The following is a 20,980-nucleotide window of genomic DNA, read 5'->3' on the forward strand; positions in this document are numbered from 1 at the left end:
GCACCCCCCCCCCCCCCCCCCCCCCAACGCTCTCAATATTAGTCATGCAAAAATTCCCCTTCTAAAATTGATCTTTACTTGTGCCAACATGTAAATGTGTTTTTGGTTCATGTTTTATGTATGCATAAAGTCATTTGAAATCCAAACAAAGGAGCTCTTTATGAAAGACATTCATCGCACAGGGAACCAAACACTTTAAGTTCAGGCTACATTTCCCATCAAAATTGTGCAACTCATGGAGACAGAATCATTCGTTTGTTTTTAAAATAAATTTGGAGGACCCATTTTATTTTTTGTCAATTAAGGGTGTGGCACTAACAATTGCACTCAAAGATGAGAGACATGTACAACCGAGGCTTTATTGCTGTGTGATGCTATTCCTCCAGCTACAACTGCAGAATAGGGTCTGAGTGACTCACATGCATATTTATACACAAGCTCCCTGTGGGCGGAGCTAGCTGGCAGGGGCTCACCGGGGGAACCTGTATTACAGGTACAGGCATATATCCCCCTACTGCAAGTATGCATATCTACAGTGGTTATCACCACATTCACCCCCAGTAAAAAAATGAGTCCGGCGGGGGTGACGTGTAACTATAATACAACGGATGATATATTTACAAAAGGGTTCAAACAAAGAAAACCAAGTGTCCATCCGGTTAGCAGGTTTACAGGTTGAGCCGAATCAGAGAGATGCGGTGTGGAGGAATTTAGAAAGGTTGGCGTCACGGTCCTGCTGGTCATGGCCGCAGATGGTAACATTGTCGAGGTACGGGAAGGTGGCCTGCAGTCCGTACCGGTCAACCATTCGATCCATTTCTCGTTGAAATTCAGAGACTCCATTCGTGACGCCGAAGGGAACCCTAAGAAATCGGTACAGACGACCGTCTGCCTCGAAGGCAGTGTAGGGATGGTCTGATTTACGGATGGGGAGCTGGTGGTAGGCGGATTTCAGGTCAATAGTAGAGAAGACCCGGTACTGTGCAATCTGATTGACCATATCAGAAATGCGGGGGAGGGGGTACGCGTCGAGCTGTGTGTACCGGTTGATGGTCTGGCTGTAGTCCACGACCATCCTGTGCTTCTTCCTGGTCTTAACCACTACCACCTGGGCTCTCCAAGGACTGTTGCTGGCCTCGATGAGACCCTCCCGAAGCAGCCGCTAGACTTCGGACCTGATGAAGGCCTTGTCCTGGGTGCTGTACCGTCTGCTCCTGGTGGTGACGGGCTTGCAATCTGCGGTCAGATTGGCAAAGAGGGAGGGAGGCTCGACCTTGAGGCCGCAAATAGTGAGGGGAGGTAGAGGTCCGCCTAATTTGAGGGTGAGGCTCTGGAGATTGCACTGGAAATCCCGGCCTAGTAAAAGTGACACGCAGAGGTTGGGGAGAATGTACAGACGGAAACGGTCGAATTCCACGCCCTGCACAGTAAGTTTAACCAGGCAGAAACCCCGGATCGGGAAAAAGTGGGACCTGGAGGCGAGAGAGATCTGCCGGTTGGCGGGATGGACCGCAAGGGAATAGCGCCTTACCGTGTCCGGGTGGACGAAGCTCTCGGTGCTCCCGGAGTCGATGAGGCAGGAGGTCACATGGCCGTTGACCAGCACCGATGTGGAAGAGGGTGCCAGGTTGCGAGGACGCGACTGGTCGGCGTAACGGAGGCGAGTAGCAGGCGATCGGCGGTCGAGTCACATGAGTCCGGCGAGGAGTGGTAGCGACCCGTGTCCCGTGGCCCCATCCCGGGAGGACAAAATGGCGGCGTCTGGAGTACCTGTGTGGGAGAAGATGGTGGCGGACAAAATGGCGGCGCCCATGGAGCGCACGTTGTGGGGTCGGGACAAGATGGCGGCGCCCCTGGAACGCACATGGCAGTGGGGGCTGAAGATGGCGGTGCCCATGGAGCGCACATGGCGGGGCGGCGACAGATGCCGCGCCCACTGATCGCACGTGGGGTCGGGGGAAGCGGACGGCAGGGCCCATTGTGCGATCGGCTGAGGCGAGGGGGGGAACGGGGGCGAGATAGCGCCAACCGTCCGGGACTGACACACCGCTGCAAAGTGGCCTTTCTTGCCACAAGCCTTGCAGGTCGCGGTGCGGGCCGGGCAGCGCTGGCGGGGGTGCTTCTGCTGACCGCAGAAGTAACGGCGGGGACCCCCAGGGAGCGCAGTGCGGCGATGAGCGCAGGCGTAGTGCGCGAGTGGCTGCTGGGGGGGCCGGTTGCGGGGTCCATGAGGGGTAGGACGGGTGGGCCTGGGGGGGCGTTTGCGGGGTCCACGAGGGGTAGGACGGGTGGGCCGAGTGGCTAGCGGAGTAAGATAGCGCACTACGGGAGGCGGCCGTCATGGAAAGCGCCAGAGTCTTTGTGGCCGCGAGGTCGAGGGCGGCCCCTTCCAGAAGTCGTTGCCGGATGGTGTCCGATGCAATGCCTGTAACAAAAGCATCGCACATGAGTAAATCAGAGTGTTCCATGGCTGTGAGGGCCTGGCAGTCGCAGTCTCCTACCAGAGGTATAAGGGCCCTCCAAAAGTCCTCAATCGACTCACCCGGCTGCTGGACGCGAGTAGAGAGTAGATGTCTCGCAAACAGGGTGTTCGTCGACTGTGCAGAATTCTCCTTCAGCAGTTCCATAGCTCTGGTGTAGTCAGGCGCATCTCGAATTAGTGGAAAGACACTGGAGCTAAGTCTTGAGTACAGGAGTTGTTTCTTTGAGCCTCCATCGGGGGAGGGTCCACTGAAGAGATGTAGGCCTTGAAGACTGCAAGCCAGTGAACGAAGTCTTTCCTGGCATGAGGCGACTGCGGATCCAGCTGCAGACGGTCAGGCTTGATCCTGATGTCCATGGTGTACGGAAAATCACACAGCAATAAATTGTGGCGCTAACAATTTCACTCAAAGACGAGAGACATGTACAATCGAGGCTTTATTGCTGTGTGATGCTATTCCTCCAGCTGCAACTGTAGCATAGGGTCTGAGTGACTCACACGCATATTTATACACAAGCCCCCTGTGGGCGGAGCTAGCCGGCAGGGGCTTACCAGAGGAACCTGTATTACAGGTACAGCCATACATCCCCCTACTGCAAGTACGCATATCTACAGTGGTTATCACCACAAAGGGGAAATTTAGCATGGCCAATCCACCTAACCTGTGCATCTTTGGGTTGTGGGAGTGAGACCCACGCTGACATGCGGAGAATGTGCAAACTCCACACGTTTAAGGGCAACATGGTAGCATTGTGGATAGCACAATTGCTTCACAGCTCCAGGGTCCCAGGTTCGATTCCGGCTTGGGTCACTGTCTGTGCGGAGTCTGCACATCCTCCCCGTGTGTGCGTGGGTTTCCTCCGGGTGCTCTGGTTTCCTCCCACAGTCCAAAGATATGCAGGTTAAGTGGATTGGCCATGATAAATTGCTCTTCGTGTCCAAAATTGCCCTTAGTGTTGGGTGGGGTTACTGGGTTATGGGGATAGGGTGGAGGTGTTGACCTTGGGTAGGGTGCTCTTTCCAAGAGCCGGTGCAGACTCGATGGGCCGAGTGGCCTCCTTCTGTACTGTAAATTCTATGATAGTGTCGCCCTGACAAAATCATTCAGTGATGGTTCAGTTTGCACTGACAAAGGAGAGATCGCCCAGTATGTACAAATAGTCAGATTGAGTTGATCTATCTTATTACAGATGATTTGCTCATCAGATAAAGAACCTTAAATTTTGTTTTTTCACTGTTGTTCAGTGCATGGACCTTACTCGCTGATGCACAGTTCCTGATCAGCGCTTTCTTCCACTCTGTATCGCAAAACTGTTCTGTTGCCCCTACCTTTCTCTTTGCATTTCTGAATCTCCGTTCACCCGATCCCCGCACCCCTCTGTTAGTTTAAAACTCTATCCACATCCCTAATCATCTGATTTGGCAGGACAATGGTCTGGCCCGATTCATGGAACCCATCCCAATGAAACAACTCTCCTTTTCCTGAGTATTGGTGCCAGTTCCCCATTAATTGAAACCTCTGCTTCCCACACCACTCATTGAGCCACAAGGCTAATTCTCTGATCCGCCTGACCTTTTGCCAATTGGCAGGTGGCTCAGGTAACAATCCAGAGACGAACACTTTTGATGTTTTCATTTGGACCTAACTCCTCATACTCTCACAGCAGTGCAGAATTCCTAGTTCTACCTATGACGTAGTTTCCTTCGTCGTCACCTGAATCATCCTCCCTCACCCCAGTGAGAACAGTGTCTAGCCCTCTGATTACACTGGCCCCGGGACAGCACGGTGGCACAGTGTTTAGGACCCGGGTTCGATTCCCAGCCCTGGGTCGCTGTCCGTGTGGAGTTTTCACATTCTCCCCGTGTTTGCGTGGGTTTCGCCCCCACAACCCAAAGATGTGCAGGTTAGGTGGATTGGCCATGTTAAATTGCCCCTTAATTGGAAAAAAATTAATTGGGTACACTAAATTTTTTTAAAAAGAGAAAAAAAAATTATACTGTCCCCTATCACCACCATGTTCCTTTTTGCCCCCCCCAACCGAGTAGCATTCTGTATGGTGGTGCCGTGGTCAGTTTACTCATCCACCCTGTAGATCCACGCAAGTAGCAAACACTTCGTGCCCGTTGGTCAAAGTCAAGGGCTGAGGCATCGTTACATTGTGGATCCCTTCCTGTCCCTGACCATTGACCAACTGTGAAGGTCTACCTAACGTAAGGGGTGTGTCTGCCGACTGGAATAACAAGTCCATGTAGCTCTTGCCCCCTCCCAGGTGCTCCATAACATCTGCAACTCAGGCTCCAGCTCAGTAACTTGGAACCCAAGCTGCTCAACGCACAAAAACCTCTGATTTTCTCGAAGTGCAGCAATCTGGGGTCCAGCAGTTTGTCTGTTCAGAGTTGGCTATTGGTGTCATCCATTCAGGATATGCACCCCACCTTGGTTTTACATTGGCACACTATTGAGAAGAGAGTTTCACTTTGTATGAAAACAAAGTAAACCTGGTCCTTATAACTCCATGCTCAACCTCTGCTGTGTATAAATAATCAGAATAATGACAAGCTGTGTCCGTAATATATTCTATACTATGTTGAGTTTTCTCAGTTTTCCTCTTGCAGTAAAGTAAGTGAAGCCACCATAGTCCCAGGTGACAATAGACTGCTTTGAGGGGGAGTGCTGACTGGTGGTGATTTAACCTGGGGATTACCATGCCGCATGAGGGGAAGGTGGGCCCTCATGAATAACCTCAGCCAGTACGGGAATTGAACTGTTGGCCTTGCTCTGCATCACAAACCAGCTGTCAAGCCAACTGAGCTAACCCGGTCCCCCCCTCGTGCACCACTGCAACCTAAAGATGGAGGTAGTTTTGAAAGAAGCACTAACAGTACTTGGGAGATCGGGCAAACACAAGTAGAATTTTAGATTAAGTTGATTTCCTCCTTCAATATTCTACAACATTTGTCATGTGTATCACTGTACACTCCTAACCAAACATGCTCATCCAACATAGCCATCCCAACAAAACAATTTACAGGACAATGAGTAACTATAATGTACGGTATGTAATCAAATCTGTTTTCAGCTAAATGCCCCTTTCCTTCTTTTGTAGTTTACTTATCTATGCTTGACCGAGTATTAACCTCTTGTCCTGGCCACATACAAGAAGTGATCATTGAAAGAATGCAAAGCATTTCACATTTCCCTTTCTTCATTTTCTCCTCGCACCTGAATTGAGTGCTGAATTGAGTGTTTGGATTTATTATTGTGGCAAGCATATTGGGGGTCAATGGTATTCAGTTATTCTTGTCTCATAAGGTAACCGCACCCATTTTATGTTAAGACATGTATATGTTTATCTCTATACTCCCTGAAGCTTATTGCGTTCCAATAACAGTTGATTTTTGTTTTACTATTTTAATTTTGATATGCTCCTGCCCAGACAGTGGCTCAGAGCTTGCAGGCAGGGTGATGTTTCATGCATTGCCACTGCCTGTGAAGATATTTTTGCTTTTACGCGCTCTTCCAGCCGAGATTTCCAATCTTGGCAGTAACAGCGATGGATCAGGGGAAGACAGCCAGTGTAGCAAAGGACAGGCAAAGAGAAGTAGTGCAGAGAATACACCCCATTTTTACAATGTCAGGGGCCGGATTCATGTAAGTATTTTTTAAAGGCCTCAAAGGTGGGTGAGTGGATGATGGGATGGGAGCAGGTAGTCGGGGCAGGGGACTAGTCGGCGGGAGGGGTGGGGGAGGGAGATGGGGAGTAGTGGGGCAGTCAGGTTGGATGGGGTTATGGTCGGGTCAGAGGGGTTAGTTGGGCCTGGAGTTGGATAGTCAGGTCAGTGGTGGGAGAGTCAGGTTAGTTTGGGGTTGGTGCTGGGAGAGACAGTCAGGTCCGGAAGGGGGGGGGGGGGGGGGGGGGGATGGGAGAGTCGGGTCGGGGGGGGGGGTTGGAGGGTCGGGTCGGGGGGGAGGGTTGTGTAGGGGGGGTTGGAGAGTCGGGTCAGGGGGTGGGAGGGTCGGGTTGGGGGTGGTGGAAAGTTCGGGTCAGGGGGTGGGAGGGTCGGGTTGGGGGGTTGGAGGGTCATGTAGGGGGGGTTGGAGGGTCTGGTCAGGGGGGTGGGAGGGTCGGATCAGTGGGTGGTGGGAGGTTCGGGTCAGGGGGGTTGGAGGGTTGGGTCAGGGGGTGGTGGGAGGGTCGGGTCGGGGGGGGAGGGTCAGGTCGGGGGGGGTTGGAGGGTCGGATTGGGGGGGTGGGAAGGTCGGGTCGGGGGGGTTGGAGGGTCGGGTCGGGGGGGTTGGAGGGTCGGGTCGGGGGGGGTGAGAGGGTCGGGTCGGGGGGGGGGGAGGGTCAGGTCGGGGGGGTTGGAGGGGCGGGTCGGGGGGTGGGAGGGTCGGGTCTGGGGGTTGGAGGGTCGGGTCGGGGGGTTGGAGGGTCGGGTCGGGGGTGGGAGGGTCGGGTCTGGGGGGTTGGAGGGTCGGGTCGGGGGGTGGGAGGGTCGGGTCAGGGGAGGTGGGAGAGTCGGTTCAGGGAGGGTGGGAGGGTCGGGTCGGGGGGGGGTGGGAGGGTCGGGTTGGGGGGTGGGGGGGTCGGGTCAGGGAGGTGGGAGGGTCGTTTCAGGGAGGGTGGGAGGGTCGGGTCGGGGGGGGTGGGAGGGTCGGGTTGGGGGGTGGGAGGGTCGGGTCAGGGAGGTGGGAGGGTCGGGTCGGGGGGAGGTGGGAGGGTTGGATCAGGGGGAGTTGGGAGGGTCAGATCGGGGGAGGTGGGAGGGTCGGATCAGGGGGAGGTGGGAGGGTCGGGTCCGGGGGGGTTGGAGGGTCGGGTCGGGGGGGCGGGTCGGTATTAAGGTAATTCCCACAAACTAGCCCAGGATTTTACCGAGCATGTTTCCAGAAATGTGGGGGGCACCTAAAATATGTCAGGTGGCTAGCCAACTGCTTCCCCCCCCCACCCCCCACCCCCACCCCCACCCCCCACCCCCACCCCCCACCCCCCCCACCCCCCAACCCCCACCCCCCAAACCCCCCCCCCCCAACACCCCCCCCCAACACCCCCCCCCAACCCCCCCCCCCCAATCCCCCCCCAACCCCCAATCCCCAATCCGGCCTCCAAATGGGGTTTGAGGGTAATGCATCCACAAAGCCATCTAGACCTTAGGTCTGTTAAGGGCCTTAAGGGGCCAATAATTGCCCACGTAGTGCCCTCAAACGACCTCCACTGCCATAATACGCTGGGCAGTTGCAGACAAGCAAGAGGCGGGGGGCATTTTTTAAACAGCTTTGGTGAAAAGGAGGGATGGAACATGGGAACAGGAGGGATCAGTGCTGGTGGGGGGGGTGGGGGGGGGGGGGGGCTCAAGGTTTCCCACACAGAGGTCAGCACAGAAGTAATTTGTGGACAGTCCCGGGCATCACAACTCAATCCACCGGGCGTTTACATTTCCTGTGCAGTTACAGCACTCTCAGCCCCCGAGAGAAAGTCCAGATTTTGCCGCTCTAGATTTTGGAAAACTTTGGGAGGACGTGACACTGTTTCATTTACCGTAGGAATCATCTTATTTATTGCACAATGCTAAACAATGCCAAATGGAGACAGCCATTTTGTTTTGAGTTTAATAGTAAGTTTAAGGGGAATTTACTGAGGGAGCTTTATATGCTATTGAGAGTTGACTTTTCTCTTACTGTATATTTCACCTTGAATGTATCAAGGTGAAATGTATTTTAAAATGTTCAATGCTCACTGTTATAAACTCCACAAAGACCATGAGGGTTCATTGATTGATCTCCCCGTGTGGTTCGTGGAATATGCGTTCCTGTATTGAGTGGGCGGGACCTTAAATATCTGTGACCCAGACCCAGATCGGAGTTCCCAGGCCCTTAGCTTCTTTCCTGTTCAAGGATAAACCTTTGTTTTGCCTAGCCTGGCCTCCACTAGAGTTATTACACTCAGGGAGCCACAGTGGATAGCACTGCTGCTTCACAGTGCACGAGATCCAAGTTCAATTCCAGCCTGGGGTGACTGTCTGTGTGAAGTTTGCATGTTCTCCCCATGTCTGCGTGGGTTTCCTCCGGGTGCTCCAGTTTCCTCCCACAATCCAAAGATGTGCAGGTGAGGTGGGTTGCCCATGCTAAATTGTCCCTTCGTGCTAAAGGTTGGGTGGGGTTACGAGGTTGGGCGGGTGCGAACCTAGGAACGGTGCACTTTCAGAGGGTCGGTGCACACCCAATGGACCGAATGGCCTCCTTCTGCATTGTAGGGATTCTATGATCACCTTTATAACTATCACATTTCTCGTACAAACTACATTAAATGTGATTGAAGGAAACTTAGAACAAGTAATAACAAGGGAGTGAATCATTATTCTCCACTATCGATTATTAAATGTGTCAAAACAAAATGAAGAAAATAAAGACTTTCCTTTGTATAGTGCCTTTCATAACCTCCAAGCATTCCAAAGCACTTTACAGCCCATGGGTATATTTTTGAAGTGTAATCACTGCTTTTAAAAAAAATTTTAGAGTACCCAATCTTTTTTTCCAATTAAGGGGCAGTTTAGCATGGCCAATCCACCTACCCTGCACATCTTTGTGTTGTGGGGGTGAGACCCACGCAGACATGGGGAGAATGTGCAAACTCCACACGGCAGTGACCCGGGCCGGGATCGAACCTCGGCACTGTGAGGCAGCAGTGCTAACCACTGCGCCACCGTGCTGCCCATGTAATCACTGTTGTAATTAGGAAACACGACAACCAATTTCCAATCATATCCAATATGAAATGGTCTTGAGGCCTTTTAAAAAAGAAAGCAGGGAATTGGGTCAGTGTTCTAACTGGCCTTTTCTCTGCCAGCCTTTCGAAAAAGAAAAGTTGACCAAATGATGTATAGTCACCTTTTTTGAATCATATTCCATTCTTCAGCAATTGGGCTCCATCACTGACTTCAGATGCAGGGAGAAAGTCATTTTGCTTATGAGGCATCAAGTGAAAAGCTCCAAGCAAACAAACCTTGTCTGAACTTTTCACCTATCGGGGGCGCGCACTTAGCAGACCTGGAAATGGACAGGAAAGGGGTTCCTGGGTGCAGTCGGACCCCGGAGAACAAATTCACACCGGCTGGCCAATTCAAGACCATTCAGCCCGGAAGCCATTCTGTGAAAGACTGAATGCTGCCGGGGAGGGCGGGCAGAGGGAGGGCAAGCGTTCTTCAAGGCAGCCTTCAGGACACCTGACAACGCAGAATTGCCGAGCAAAAACTTATAGCTAAGTTCCGCACGCATGAGTGCGGCTTCAACCGGGATCTTGGATTCATGTCGCATTACATCCACCACCCATCTGGCCTGGACTTGCAAAATCCTACCAACTGTCCTGGCTTGAGACAATTCACACCTCTTCAACCTGTGATTATCCCTCTCTCTGGATCTGTAATGATTTGATTACCTGCAAATGCTCGCATTCCAAGCATTGTCCGGCATCTCTGACTTTGTCTACATATATTTTTCTGGAACATACCTCTCCATTCCTCTCCATTCACCTGAGGAAGGAGCTGCGCTCCGAAAGCTCGTGTTTGAAACAAACCTGTTGGACTTTAACCTGGTGTTGTAAGACTTCTTACTGTGATCAAAAAAAGGGAGAGTGTGGGCTGGTGTTTCTAATGTGCTCCCTGGGGACAGCCATTGCGGAGCTGTCTCGGGGAGCTGCTGACACGTGAAAGTTAAGTATCGATGTTACAACTATGCCACGAGTGTCTTAGCAGCAAAATCAAGCCCGGAGCTCAGTCGCCAGACACCTTTGTTAAAATTATTTCAGCCCAGACAGCACACCCCGTCCTCGATCGAGTTTGAAAGTATAAAGGCCGACTGGCCAATCGGCCTGCCCGCAAAATCTAAAACAGACGGCCCACGTAAAATTATGTTTAATTGGCCCTTTAATGAGCTACGTTACCTGCTTGATTTTCTAAGGGCGCCGACTCTCACTCCCGCCCGCCCGCCAACTGAAATATTGTGCAATTGTGTGTGTGTGCCCGCCTGAACAACATTAAATTCTGACCCTTAGGTTACGGTTGAGAGAAAAATCTATGGCCCTCATATTTTGAAGTTTGCAGACTTACATTGTGTTTTTTTTTATTTCTTTGCTTTATTAGACTACAGACTTTCAAGAAGTGCACGGAAACCAGGGGATAAAATTGGAAAATGAGAGGTATCAATCCCGAAGCAATGAGGTACAGCCAAAAAAGAAGAAAAAGAAAAGGCCACAGGACTACTGGACATCTGGTAAGAAGACAACAGTTTCTTTGTAAGAAATATAAAGCAAAGAAATTACAGTGTTTTCTGAAATTCAGGATTCAGGATTATGGGCAGAGGCGCTGGATTGATAAAGGTTTATTCTCAATGCGGTGAGCTCCCCCCCCCCCCCCCCCCCCCCCCCCCCCAACATCCGCCCCATTGATTAACATGCACCCAGTGCCCAATTAAGAGGCATTGTGGGTCCATCAAGCAGTTATTGAACCGAGACGTAGGCCAGGATTTTCTGGCCCCTTCATGGCGGGAGCCATCGTGGGAGATTCGGAATCCGAGCCAAATTGGTCTGGGACAATCCCAGCAGTGGGCATGGCTAGAAAACCCCACCTTTGGAATTGCCAATTAGTTACATACCAGAGGCTTTAATAAGACAGCAAATGAGAACAAGTTGGAGTTGCTGTTTTTTTGCATCTTATTAATGCAAACCAACCCAGCAGAAGCAGAACCAGCAATGGAAATGCCTTCTGGATTATGGCATGTGAAGGCAGGTAAGGTTTGCACCAACATCTGACCCAGATTAATGAAAGGTAACCTCCACAGAATGTGAAATGGAGTCATCAGCCTGTATTTTCATCCTCAGGATGGGTGTTTGGACTTGGGAAAATTCTCAGCTCAGGCCACCCGCCTCAGGAGACAGTGGCCGCAAGAATGGGATTCCCGTTGTTAAAGGGTGGGTGCGGGCTGGAGTTGGGCCAACCAAACCAGAAGAAAATGCCGGAGGCAGCCACAGGGACTGCCAGCTGCCAAATGTGTTAAGAAAGACCCGGTCAGTACTGTGTGACTTTGTCCCAGTTAAAGTAAAAGCAGAGAAGTCTTCCTACCCTCACTCCTCGTTCCGCACACACACCTTCCATGCCATCACATGCCATCCACCCATGACCTATGGCCCCTATGCTCCCCATGCCAAGATATCCCCCCAATCAACCCCAATGGTCCTCATACCCCCTATGCCAATCTGTGGAACTTCCATATCGACTAAATATTATATCCAACGAATTAACCCTATATTAGCAAGAGGATGTATATAAAAATGCTTTCAAAAAACTGTCGTTCAGATATAACCTTCCACTATGTTAAAACAAACTCCATTTTACGACAGGGGAATAAAAGGGTTAATTCCCTTGTTGAATTAATAGTGGAAACTGCAAGAACTTGAAACCTCTTTATCTTATATAAATAAACATTGTGAAATTGACAGTATGGATCCTAGAGCCAGAGCTGTCAATAAAGCAATGCTTTCCCTGGGGCTCAGGTGTTTGAATGGACTAATGGATTCCGAGGCTGTCAGCCAAGCCTTATTATGTATTCTTGGCAGAGAGTCCAGACATCCACTAGCGACCATGTTCATCCACTGCCTGACCAGGTTGCACCTCTTGAATATCTGAAAGGAGAAAGCCAGAAGGGTATAGTTTTTGGTATTAGAGAGGAGATAAGAACTGTTTGCACTCCATCCTTTTAAATGAGAAGGCAATGTGGGATGAGGGGTGAGGTGTGATGTGGGAACATCAGCAAAAGCCATCCCATTGATGCATTTTTCCATTTCCTCCATGAGAGTCAGGGTATGCACCTGTGCCTGCCCCCCCCCCCCCCCCCCCCCCACCAGTTAACCCTAGCTGACTCCATTTATGCACCATCTTGTCGCACAAGAGAGAAGGAAACGTTAGTGAATGGCATGGAATCTGCTTGGGTGATGTGGCTGGCATGGGGTAGTATAGCTGACCTTGTGCGCGATCTCTGAGGTGTGGATGTGATATCTACAGCAATGCTAGGTGTGAGCATGCCATGGAGCCCAGGAATGCCAGTAATGAGTCCTGACAGAGAGTGTTGATAGTTGAGTAATGCGGGGTGTATGGTGAAATGTCCAACATCTGAGGCTACTGATACAGTTGATATGGTATTTAAAAATGCATTCACTTGCCTTGACCACTCATTGAACATCTTGTGGCACACCTGGCAGTGGCATCTATGGCTACATGAGCATGTGTCTGGAGGGGTCCTGGTCTCCTATAGAAATAGCCATGATGTGGAGATGCCGGCGTTGGACTGGGGTGAGCACAGTAAGAAGTCTTACAACACCAGGTTAAAGTCCAACAGGTTTGTTTCAAACACGAGCTTTCGGAGCACGGCTCCTTCTTCAGGTGAATGGTTCACCATTCACCTGAAGAAGGAGCCGTGCTCCGAAAGCTCGTGTTTGAAACAAACCTGTTGGACTTTAACCTGGTGTTGTAAGACTTCTTACTGTCCTATAGAAATAGGGAATCTCTCCTTTCACCTCCTCCACCAAAATATTCAGTATACCATCCAAACACATTGGAGGCCACAATCTCCGATATTGTGCTGCTCTTCAATGTTTCACAAGACAGATTCACTTCCAGCATCTGTTCCAGTCACCTCCCATTTAAGTGATTCAGGTTAGCTTAAGGCTAACCATTCATTCAATTGGCATCTGGCCAATCAAACGCACAGTTCGCACTGGCTAGACTTTGATATCATTGAAATGAACAGGCAACACAAAGTTGAGTCCATTCAGGAAGCACAACGATAGCTTTGCGCAAATCAATTTTCATCTAACTAACCATTTGCCCATGTTGATGAAAGATTTTCACTGCAGATAAAATGCCAAAACTGGTAATGCTACTTATTAATTGCGGGAAGTATGGACTATTTACTTAAGAGGGAACTGGATTTATTTCAAAGGGAGCTTTGCCAGCTCTAAATTACCTCGAACCGGGGAATACATTGTCCTAATGTACCTACATTCTAGCAAACACTAATGATCAATATATGCAGAAAGGGCGAAGTTGGTGTTGGATGATGATTTTACGCCCACCTTTTATTTACACTTAATTAAGTACAACATGATTATGCCACTGGAGACAGTGATATCAGCTAAGAATTTCTTTTAAACATTTGTTAGTAAGAGCTTTATTTACTTGTGGTGAAAACTACATCTAATTTTGCAACATTTAATTCGGTTTGCATGAAATTTTTAACTAAAACCATGCTGTATTAACGGGATAAGAGATCGTGCTGTACCAATGGTCTTACTGCTCCTTAAAAGTGACCATTCTTTATTGAATTTAGAGTTTGAATGGCATTGCGAAATCTAAGAGACTGTTTTTTTAGGATTTTGCCCAGGGGCAGGGTTGGTCAACAATAAGAAGCTGAAATGTGAGCTCCTTTCAAATCTGGGTGGTTCTGTCGAATTAAGTCAGAACCAATGGTCAAGTTTAAGATTGGATCTGCTCTGATTCTGATGTTCCCAATGACAAAATGACATCATGGAGTCAAGCCAAGTTTTTATTTTGCAATTGTACTACAAGAAGCATTTGCCCATTTTAATATTGAACATAGAACATTACAGCGCAGTACAGGCCCTTCGGCCCTCGATGTTGCGCCGACCTGTGAAACCACTCTAAAACCCATCTACACTATTCCCTTATCATCCATATGTTTATCCAATGACCATTTAAATGCCCTGAATGGTGGCTAGTACACTACTGCTGCAGGCAGAGCATTCCACACCCTTACTACTCTCTGAGTAAAGAACCTACCTCTGACATCTGTCCTATCTCCCCTCAATTTAAAGCTATGCCCCCTTGTGCTAGCCATCACAATCCGAGGAAAAAGGCTCTCACTGTCCACTCTATCTAATCCTCTGATCATCTTGTATGCCTCACTTAAGTCACCTCTTACCCTTCTTCTCTCTAATGAAAACAGCCTTAAGTCCCTTAGCTTTTCCTCATAAGATCTTCCCTCCATACCAGGCAACATCCTGGTAAATCTCCTCTACACCCTTTCCAATGCTTCCACATCCTTCCTATAATTCGGCGATCAGAATTGCATGCAATACTCCAAATGCGGCCGCACCAGAGTTTTGCACAGCTGCAACATGACCTCATGGCTCCGAAACTCAATCCCTCTACCAATAAAAGCTAACACACCGTACACCTTCTTAACAACCCTATTGTGGTGAATGTAATATAGATGTATATATGTTAATTCACACTGACTTTGTAAGCGCAGTAGCGCTATCCTACCACTAGGGGGAGTAGCGCTGGGAGCACTCAGGAACTTCTACTGGGCTCCACCCTTGGCTCTGCCCATGACTCCTCCCCCTAGTGCAGCTGTATAAATACCCTTGTCCAGAGTCAGCCTGAGTTCACTACGAGTTCATCAACAGGTAACAGGCTGGCTCTGAAGTAAGTTGATTAAAGTCTAGATTCACATCGGAAACACGTGTCTGGTGAATTGATGGTTGCATCAATTTAATCGACTTAAGAACAGTAAAGATCGATTATGGAATCGGCCCTCATGCCTGGACGCCTGGAACTCAACCCGCAGGATGCAGAGGCTAAAGAAATCTTCTCCCACTGGATCCGGTACTTCAAGGCCTACCTGGCCGAAGCGAGAACAGCCGAAACGACAGTATCAGAAGCTAAGTCTACTGCACGCAAGGGTGAGCCACAGAATCTCTACGCAACTAAACTCGGCCAGTTCATATACTGCGGCGCTAGCAGTTCTCGAGAAAATGTCTGTAAGGCCCATTAATGAAGTTTACGCTCGCCATGTGTTCAAGACTCGCCATCAGCGGCCTACGGAATCACTTGCCGAATTCCTAAGCGAACTTAATAATTTGTCCAATGACTGTAATTACCGAGCGGTTACCGCGGCTGAACACAGGAAATTGGCGGTACGCGATGTTTTTGTAGCGGGCCTCAGGTCTAACTATGTGCGTCAACGACTGCTGGAAAAGGGGGCCCAGGACTTAGAAACGACTGTGGAAGCTGCTACCACGATGGAGGTCTCCTTCCGCAGCCTTAACTCGTTCCCCACGGACCCCGCGCCCCAATCATGGGCCCCCGACCAGCGACTCCGCCAGGCCTGTGCTACACGGCCGCCCAGCCACCATGCCGCCCCAGCCAGCCACTATGCTGCTCCAGCCAGCCACAATGCTGCTCCAGCCTGCCATTTCTGCGGCCAGAATCAGCACCCGCGGCAGCACTGCCCGGCCCGCAACGCGACCTGCAGCAGCTGCAGGCGAAAAGGGCATTACGCAAGAGTGTGCCTCGCAAAAAGGGCCCCAGCTTCCAACTCCCCATCGACTCGCAGTAATCGCTCCCCTCACTCGCAGCCCCGCGGGGCCCGAAACGCTGCGGCCTATGCCCCGACTCCGCCCCCTCCAGCCACGAGCGATCCATGGGGGCCGCCATCTTGGAAAACCTCCACCACGTGGCCGGCCACGTGCGACTCATGGGGGCCACCATCTTGGACGCCATCTTCCTCGCCGCCCGCCACGTGCGACTCATGGGGGCCGCCATCTTGGACGCCATCTTCCTCGCCGCCCGCCATGTGCGACTCATGGGGGCCGCCATCTTGGATGCCATCTTCCTCGCCGCCCGCCACGTGCGGTCCACGGGCCCGATCGGCATCTCCGCGCTCGGACAACTCAGCAGAGGAATTCGAATTAGACTATGAACTCAGAGGGCAGTCATCACGGGGCCACTCCAGCACAGCTGATCGAGCCGCCGACTACCCGCAACTCAGCGTGGTCACCCTGGACCAATCACGACCAAAGAATCTACGAAACTCGATGGCAGAGGTCCATATCAACGGGTACAAAACGCCATGCCTCTTCGACTCCAGGAGCACGGAGAGCTTCATACATCCAGACCTGGTAAGACACTGTTCGCTCCCCATTTTCCCCATGCAGCAAACTATCTCGCTCGCTTCAGGCTCCCACTCGGTCCAGATCCAGGGGCGCACCGCCGCGACACTCACAATCCGAGACGCTAGTTACTCGAAATTCAAACTCTATGTTTTGCCCGAACTCTGCCCGCCACTCTTATTAGGCCGAGAATTCCAATTCAACCTCAAGAGCCTCACCCTCAGCTTCGGAGGGCCCCTGCCCCCACTCACAATCTGCAGCCTCGCTATGCTGCGAATTCCCCCCCCTCCTCTCTTTGCCAATCTCACTAAGGACTGTAAACCAGTAGCCATTCGTAGCAGGCGGTATAGCCTGCAGGATAGGGTATTTGTCAGAACAGAGGTCCGAAGGCTACTCAGTGAGGGGGTTATAGAGGCCAGCAATAGTCCCTGGAGAGCTCAGGTGGTGGTCGTCAAGACAGGGGAAAAATTCCGTATGGTGGTCGACTACAGTCAGACTATAAATAGATTTACGCTCCTCGACGCGTTTCCCGTCCCCAGGATTGCAGACATGGTAAACCAGATCGCCCAGTACCGGCTCTTTTCCACGGTGGATCTGAAGTCTGCATACCACCAGCTCCCAATCCGCCCAGAGGACCGCCACTACACGGCATTCGAGGCCGATGGCCGCCTCTTCCATTTCCTCCGGGTCCCTTTCGGCGTCACTAATGGGGTCTCGGTGTTCCAACGAGCAATGGACCGAATGGTGGACCAGTACGGGCTGCGGGCCACGTTTCTGTACTTGGACAATGTCACCATCTGCGGCTATGACCAGCAGGACCACGACGCCAACCTCCACCGTTTTCTCCAGACGGCACAGAAACTGAACCTCACGTACAACAAGGAGAAATGCGTTTTCCGCACATCCAGACTAGCCATCCTCGGCTATGTCGTGGAAAACGGAGTCCTGGGCCCCGACCCGGACCGTATGCGCCCCCTCTTAGAACTCCCTCCCCCTCATTGTCCCAAGGCCCTCAAACGGTGCTTGGGATTTTTTTCCTACTATGCCCAGTGGGTCCCTCAATATGCGGACAAAGCCCGCCCACTCTTTAGGACCACACGATTTCCCCGTCAGCCGAGGCACGCCAGGCCTTCGACAGCATCAAGGAGGACATCGCCAAAGCGGCCATGCGGGCGGTGGATGAATCCACCCCATTCCAGGTAGAGAGCGACGCCTCAGAGGTCGCTCTTGCAGCCACGTTAAATCAGGCAGGGAGACCAGTTGCCTTTTTCTCCCGTACCCTCTCCGCTTCAGAACTCCGACACTCTTCAGTCGAGAAAGAAGCACAAGCCATTGTGGAGGCTATCCGTCGCTGGAGGCACTACCTCGCAGGTAGGAGGTTCACCCTCATCACCGACCAAAGATCGGTTGCCTTCATGTTCGACAACTCGCAAAGGGGCAAAATAAAAAACGACAAAATTCTGAGGTGGAGGATCGAACTCTCCACCTACAATTACGATATCAAATATCGACCCGGGAAGCTCAACGAGCCTCCGGATGCCCTATCCCGCAGGACATGGGCCAGCGCGCAGATCGACCGATTAAAAGTCATCCACAATGACCTCTGCCACCCGGGGGTCACCCGGCTCGCCCACTACATCAGGGCCCGAAACCTGCCTTTCTCCAACGAGGAGGTAAAAGCGGTCACCAGGGATTGCCCGATCTGTGCGAAGTGCAAACCGCACTTCTATAGACCAGACAGGGCCCACCTGGTCAAGGCTTCTAGGCCCTTTGAACGCTTCGCGATTGATTTCAAAGGGCCACTCCCCTCAACTAACAAGAACGTTTACTACTTAAACGTCGTAGATGAGTTCTCCCGTTTCCCATTCGCTATCCCGTGCCCCGACATGACCTCCCACACAGTCATTCGGGCCCTGCATAGCATCTTCACCCTGTTTGGCTTCCCCAGCTACGTACACAGCGACCGGGGTTCGTCCTTCATGAGCGATGAGCTGCGTCAGTACCTGCTCAACAAGGGCATTGCCTCGAGCGGGACTACCGGCTACAACCCCAGGGGGAACGGGCAGGTGGAAAGGGAGAATGCGACGGTCTGGAAAACCGTCGTATTGACCCTCCGGTCTAGAAAGCTCCAAGTCTCCCAGTGGCAGGAAGTCCTCCCAGACGCGCTCCACGCTATTAGGTCCCTTTTGTGCACGGCGACCAACCAGACCCCTCACGAGAGGCTCTTCATTTTTTCCAGGGGCACTACCATGGGGGTCTCACTTCCGGCATGGCTGAGGACGCCGGGCCCTGTACTTCTGAGGAAACACGCCAGGGCGCACAAAACCGACCCCCTTGTTGAGAAGGTGCGCCTGCTCCACTCCAACCCCCAGTACGCATTCGCCGAGTTCCCTGACGGCCGTCCGGACACAGTGTCCCTCCGGGATCTGGCACCCACAGAAGGATCTCTCACTCTACACCCCATGCTGCCGCCCCTTTGCGCTCCCAAGCCCACGAGTTCATTCCACCAGTTCCGCACCCCCGCGCCGGCCAGCCCCCAGCGCCCCCATCCCCGGTCGAACCAGGAGAGTATGAAGCTCGGATACAACCCTCCCTGGAGTCTGACATCATACCCCAGCACACAACACCCATCCAGCCACCGTAAGAGGCTGCAACCCCGGTGCTCCGCAGATCTCAGCGGACAATTCGACTGACTTTATAGACTAGACCACCACCCCCACCGGACTTGATTTTTTTGCAGGTGGTGAACATGGTGAATGTAATATAGATGTATATATGTTAATTCACACTGTCTTTGTAAGCACAGTAGCGCTATCCTACCACTAGGGGGAGTAGCGCTGGGAGCACTCAGGAACTTCTAGTGGGCTCCACCCTTGGCTCCGCCCACGACTCCTCCCCCTAGTGCAGCTGTATAAATACCCTTGTCCAGAGTCAGCCTGAGTTCACTACGAATTCATCGACAGGTAACAGGCTGGCTCTAAAGTAAGTTGATTAAAGCCTAGATTCACATCGGAAACACGTGTCTGGTGAATTGATGGTTCCATCACCTATCAACCTGGGTGGCAACTTTCAGGATCTATGGACATGGACATCGAGATCTCTCTGCTCATCCATACTACCAGCTGCCAGCTTTGATCCAGACGAAAGCCTTGAGTCCTTTCTGATTTGGGCATGGAAACCTAGCTCTTGAAAACAATTTCACATAACATTTGAGAATAAGACTCAGTTAAAAGCTACACAAATAGAAGGTATTGATACTAATGCCAATTATTAATAGGTACTTAACTTTAATCAACAGTGTCAGTTGTTGGTGCCAGTGTTGATAGCACTCTCACCTCAGAAGGTCGTGGGTTCAAGTCCAACTCAAGGATCTGAACACACGGGAAGCACGGTGGCGCAGTGGTTAGCATTGCTGCCTATGGCGCTGAGGACCTGGGTTCGAATCCTGGCCCTGGGTCACTGTCTGTGAGGAGTTTGCACATTCTCCCCGTGTTTGCGTGGGTTTCGCCCCCACAACCCAAAGATGTGCAGGGTAGGTGGATTGGCCACGTTAAATTGCCCCTTAATTGGAAAAAATAATTGGGCACTCTAAATTTATTTTAAAAAAGGATCTGAACACACAAATTTCGGAGGACAGTCTAGCACAGTACTGGGAGGGTGCTGCATTGTGGGAGGTGCCATCATTAAACCATCATCTGTCTCTCTCAGGCAGCCATAAAAGTTCAATGGGTTTCTTTCTGAGAAGAGCGAAGAGGTTATCCTCTATATCTTGGCCAATAATTATCCCTCAGTCAATATCGCAAAAAAACCCCAGATTATTTGGTCATTTAAAAATGTTTTTTCCAATTAAGGGCAATTTAGCGTGGCCAACCCACCCATCCCGCACTTCTTTGGGTTGTGGGGGTGACACCCACGCAAACATGGGGAGAATGTGCAAACTCCACATGGACAGTGACTCGGCGCCGTGATGCAGCAGTGCTAACCACTGTGCTGCCCCGATTATTTGGTCATTATCTTTTTTTAAAATATTTTTATTCAAGGCATTTTCAAATTATTTACAAAGCACAGACAAAAGCAACCATAATCCACAAACCATAATCCTAATACAAAACCCCTCCATGTTCCAACTCAATCCACTTTCCAATTGTACACAAGAAAGAATAACCCTCAACACAGTAAAACAACCCCAACGACGAGCACCCATACCCCACCCCCACTGGCCAGCTGATGTTTCCATTCCTTAAAAACCCCACCTCAAAAAGAACCCCTCCTCTGCTAATTTTATTTTTTCCAAATGAAGGAATTCCACAAAGTCACTCATCCACCCCGTCATCTTATCCGGCTCCGAATCCCGCCACCCTAACAAGATCTGTCTCCGGGCTGTCAGAGAGGCAAGGGCCAACATGTCAGCCTCTCTTCCCCACCTGCATTCCCTGATCCTCCGGCATCCACAATATCGCCACAAACAGGCTCAGCGCCACCCTCACTCACAGAATCTCTGACATGGGGCAGGATTCTCCGACCCTGGGGCCGG

At 51.2% G+C, this 20,980-nt stretch overlaps 1 protein-coding gene across 2 annotated transcripts in view; it reads left to right on the forward strand.

Moving 5' to 3' along the window:
• rbbp8l (retinoblastoma binding protein 8-like) overlaps positions 1–20,980 on the forward strand; it is a 155,756-nt gene that overhangs the window by 102,722 nt on the left and 32,054 nt on the right. For both annotated transcript variants that reach the window (XM_038803512.1, XM_038803513.1), the window contains exon 13: positions 10,622–10,751. In XM_038803512.1, coding sequence (XP_038659440.1) covers positions 10,622–10,751 — 130 coding nt within the window. The remainder of the gene's footprint in view (positions 1–10,621; positions 10,752–20,980) is intronic.

Source organism: Scyliorhinus canicula, chromosome 7 (genome assembly GCF_902713615.1).
Source record: "Scyliorhinus canicula chromosome 7, sScyCan1.1, whole genome shotgun sequence".
In the NCBI taxonomy this organism is placed as follows: domain Eukaryota; kingdom Metazoa; phylum Chordata; class Chondrichthyes; order Carcharhiniformes; family Scyliorhinidae; genus Scyliorhinus; species Scyliorhinus canicula.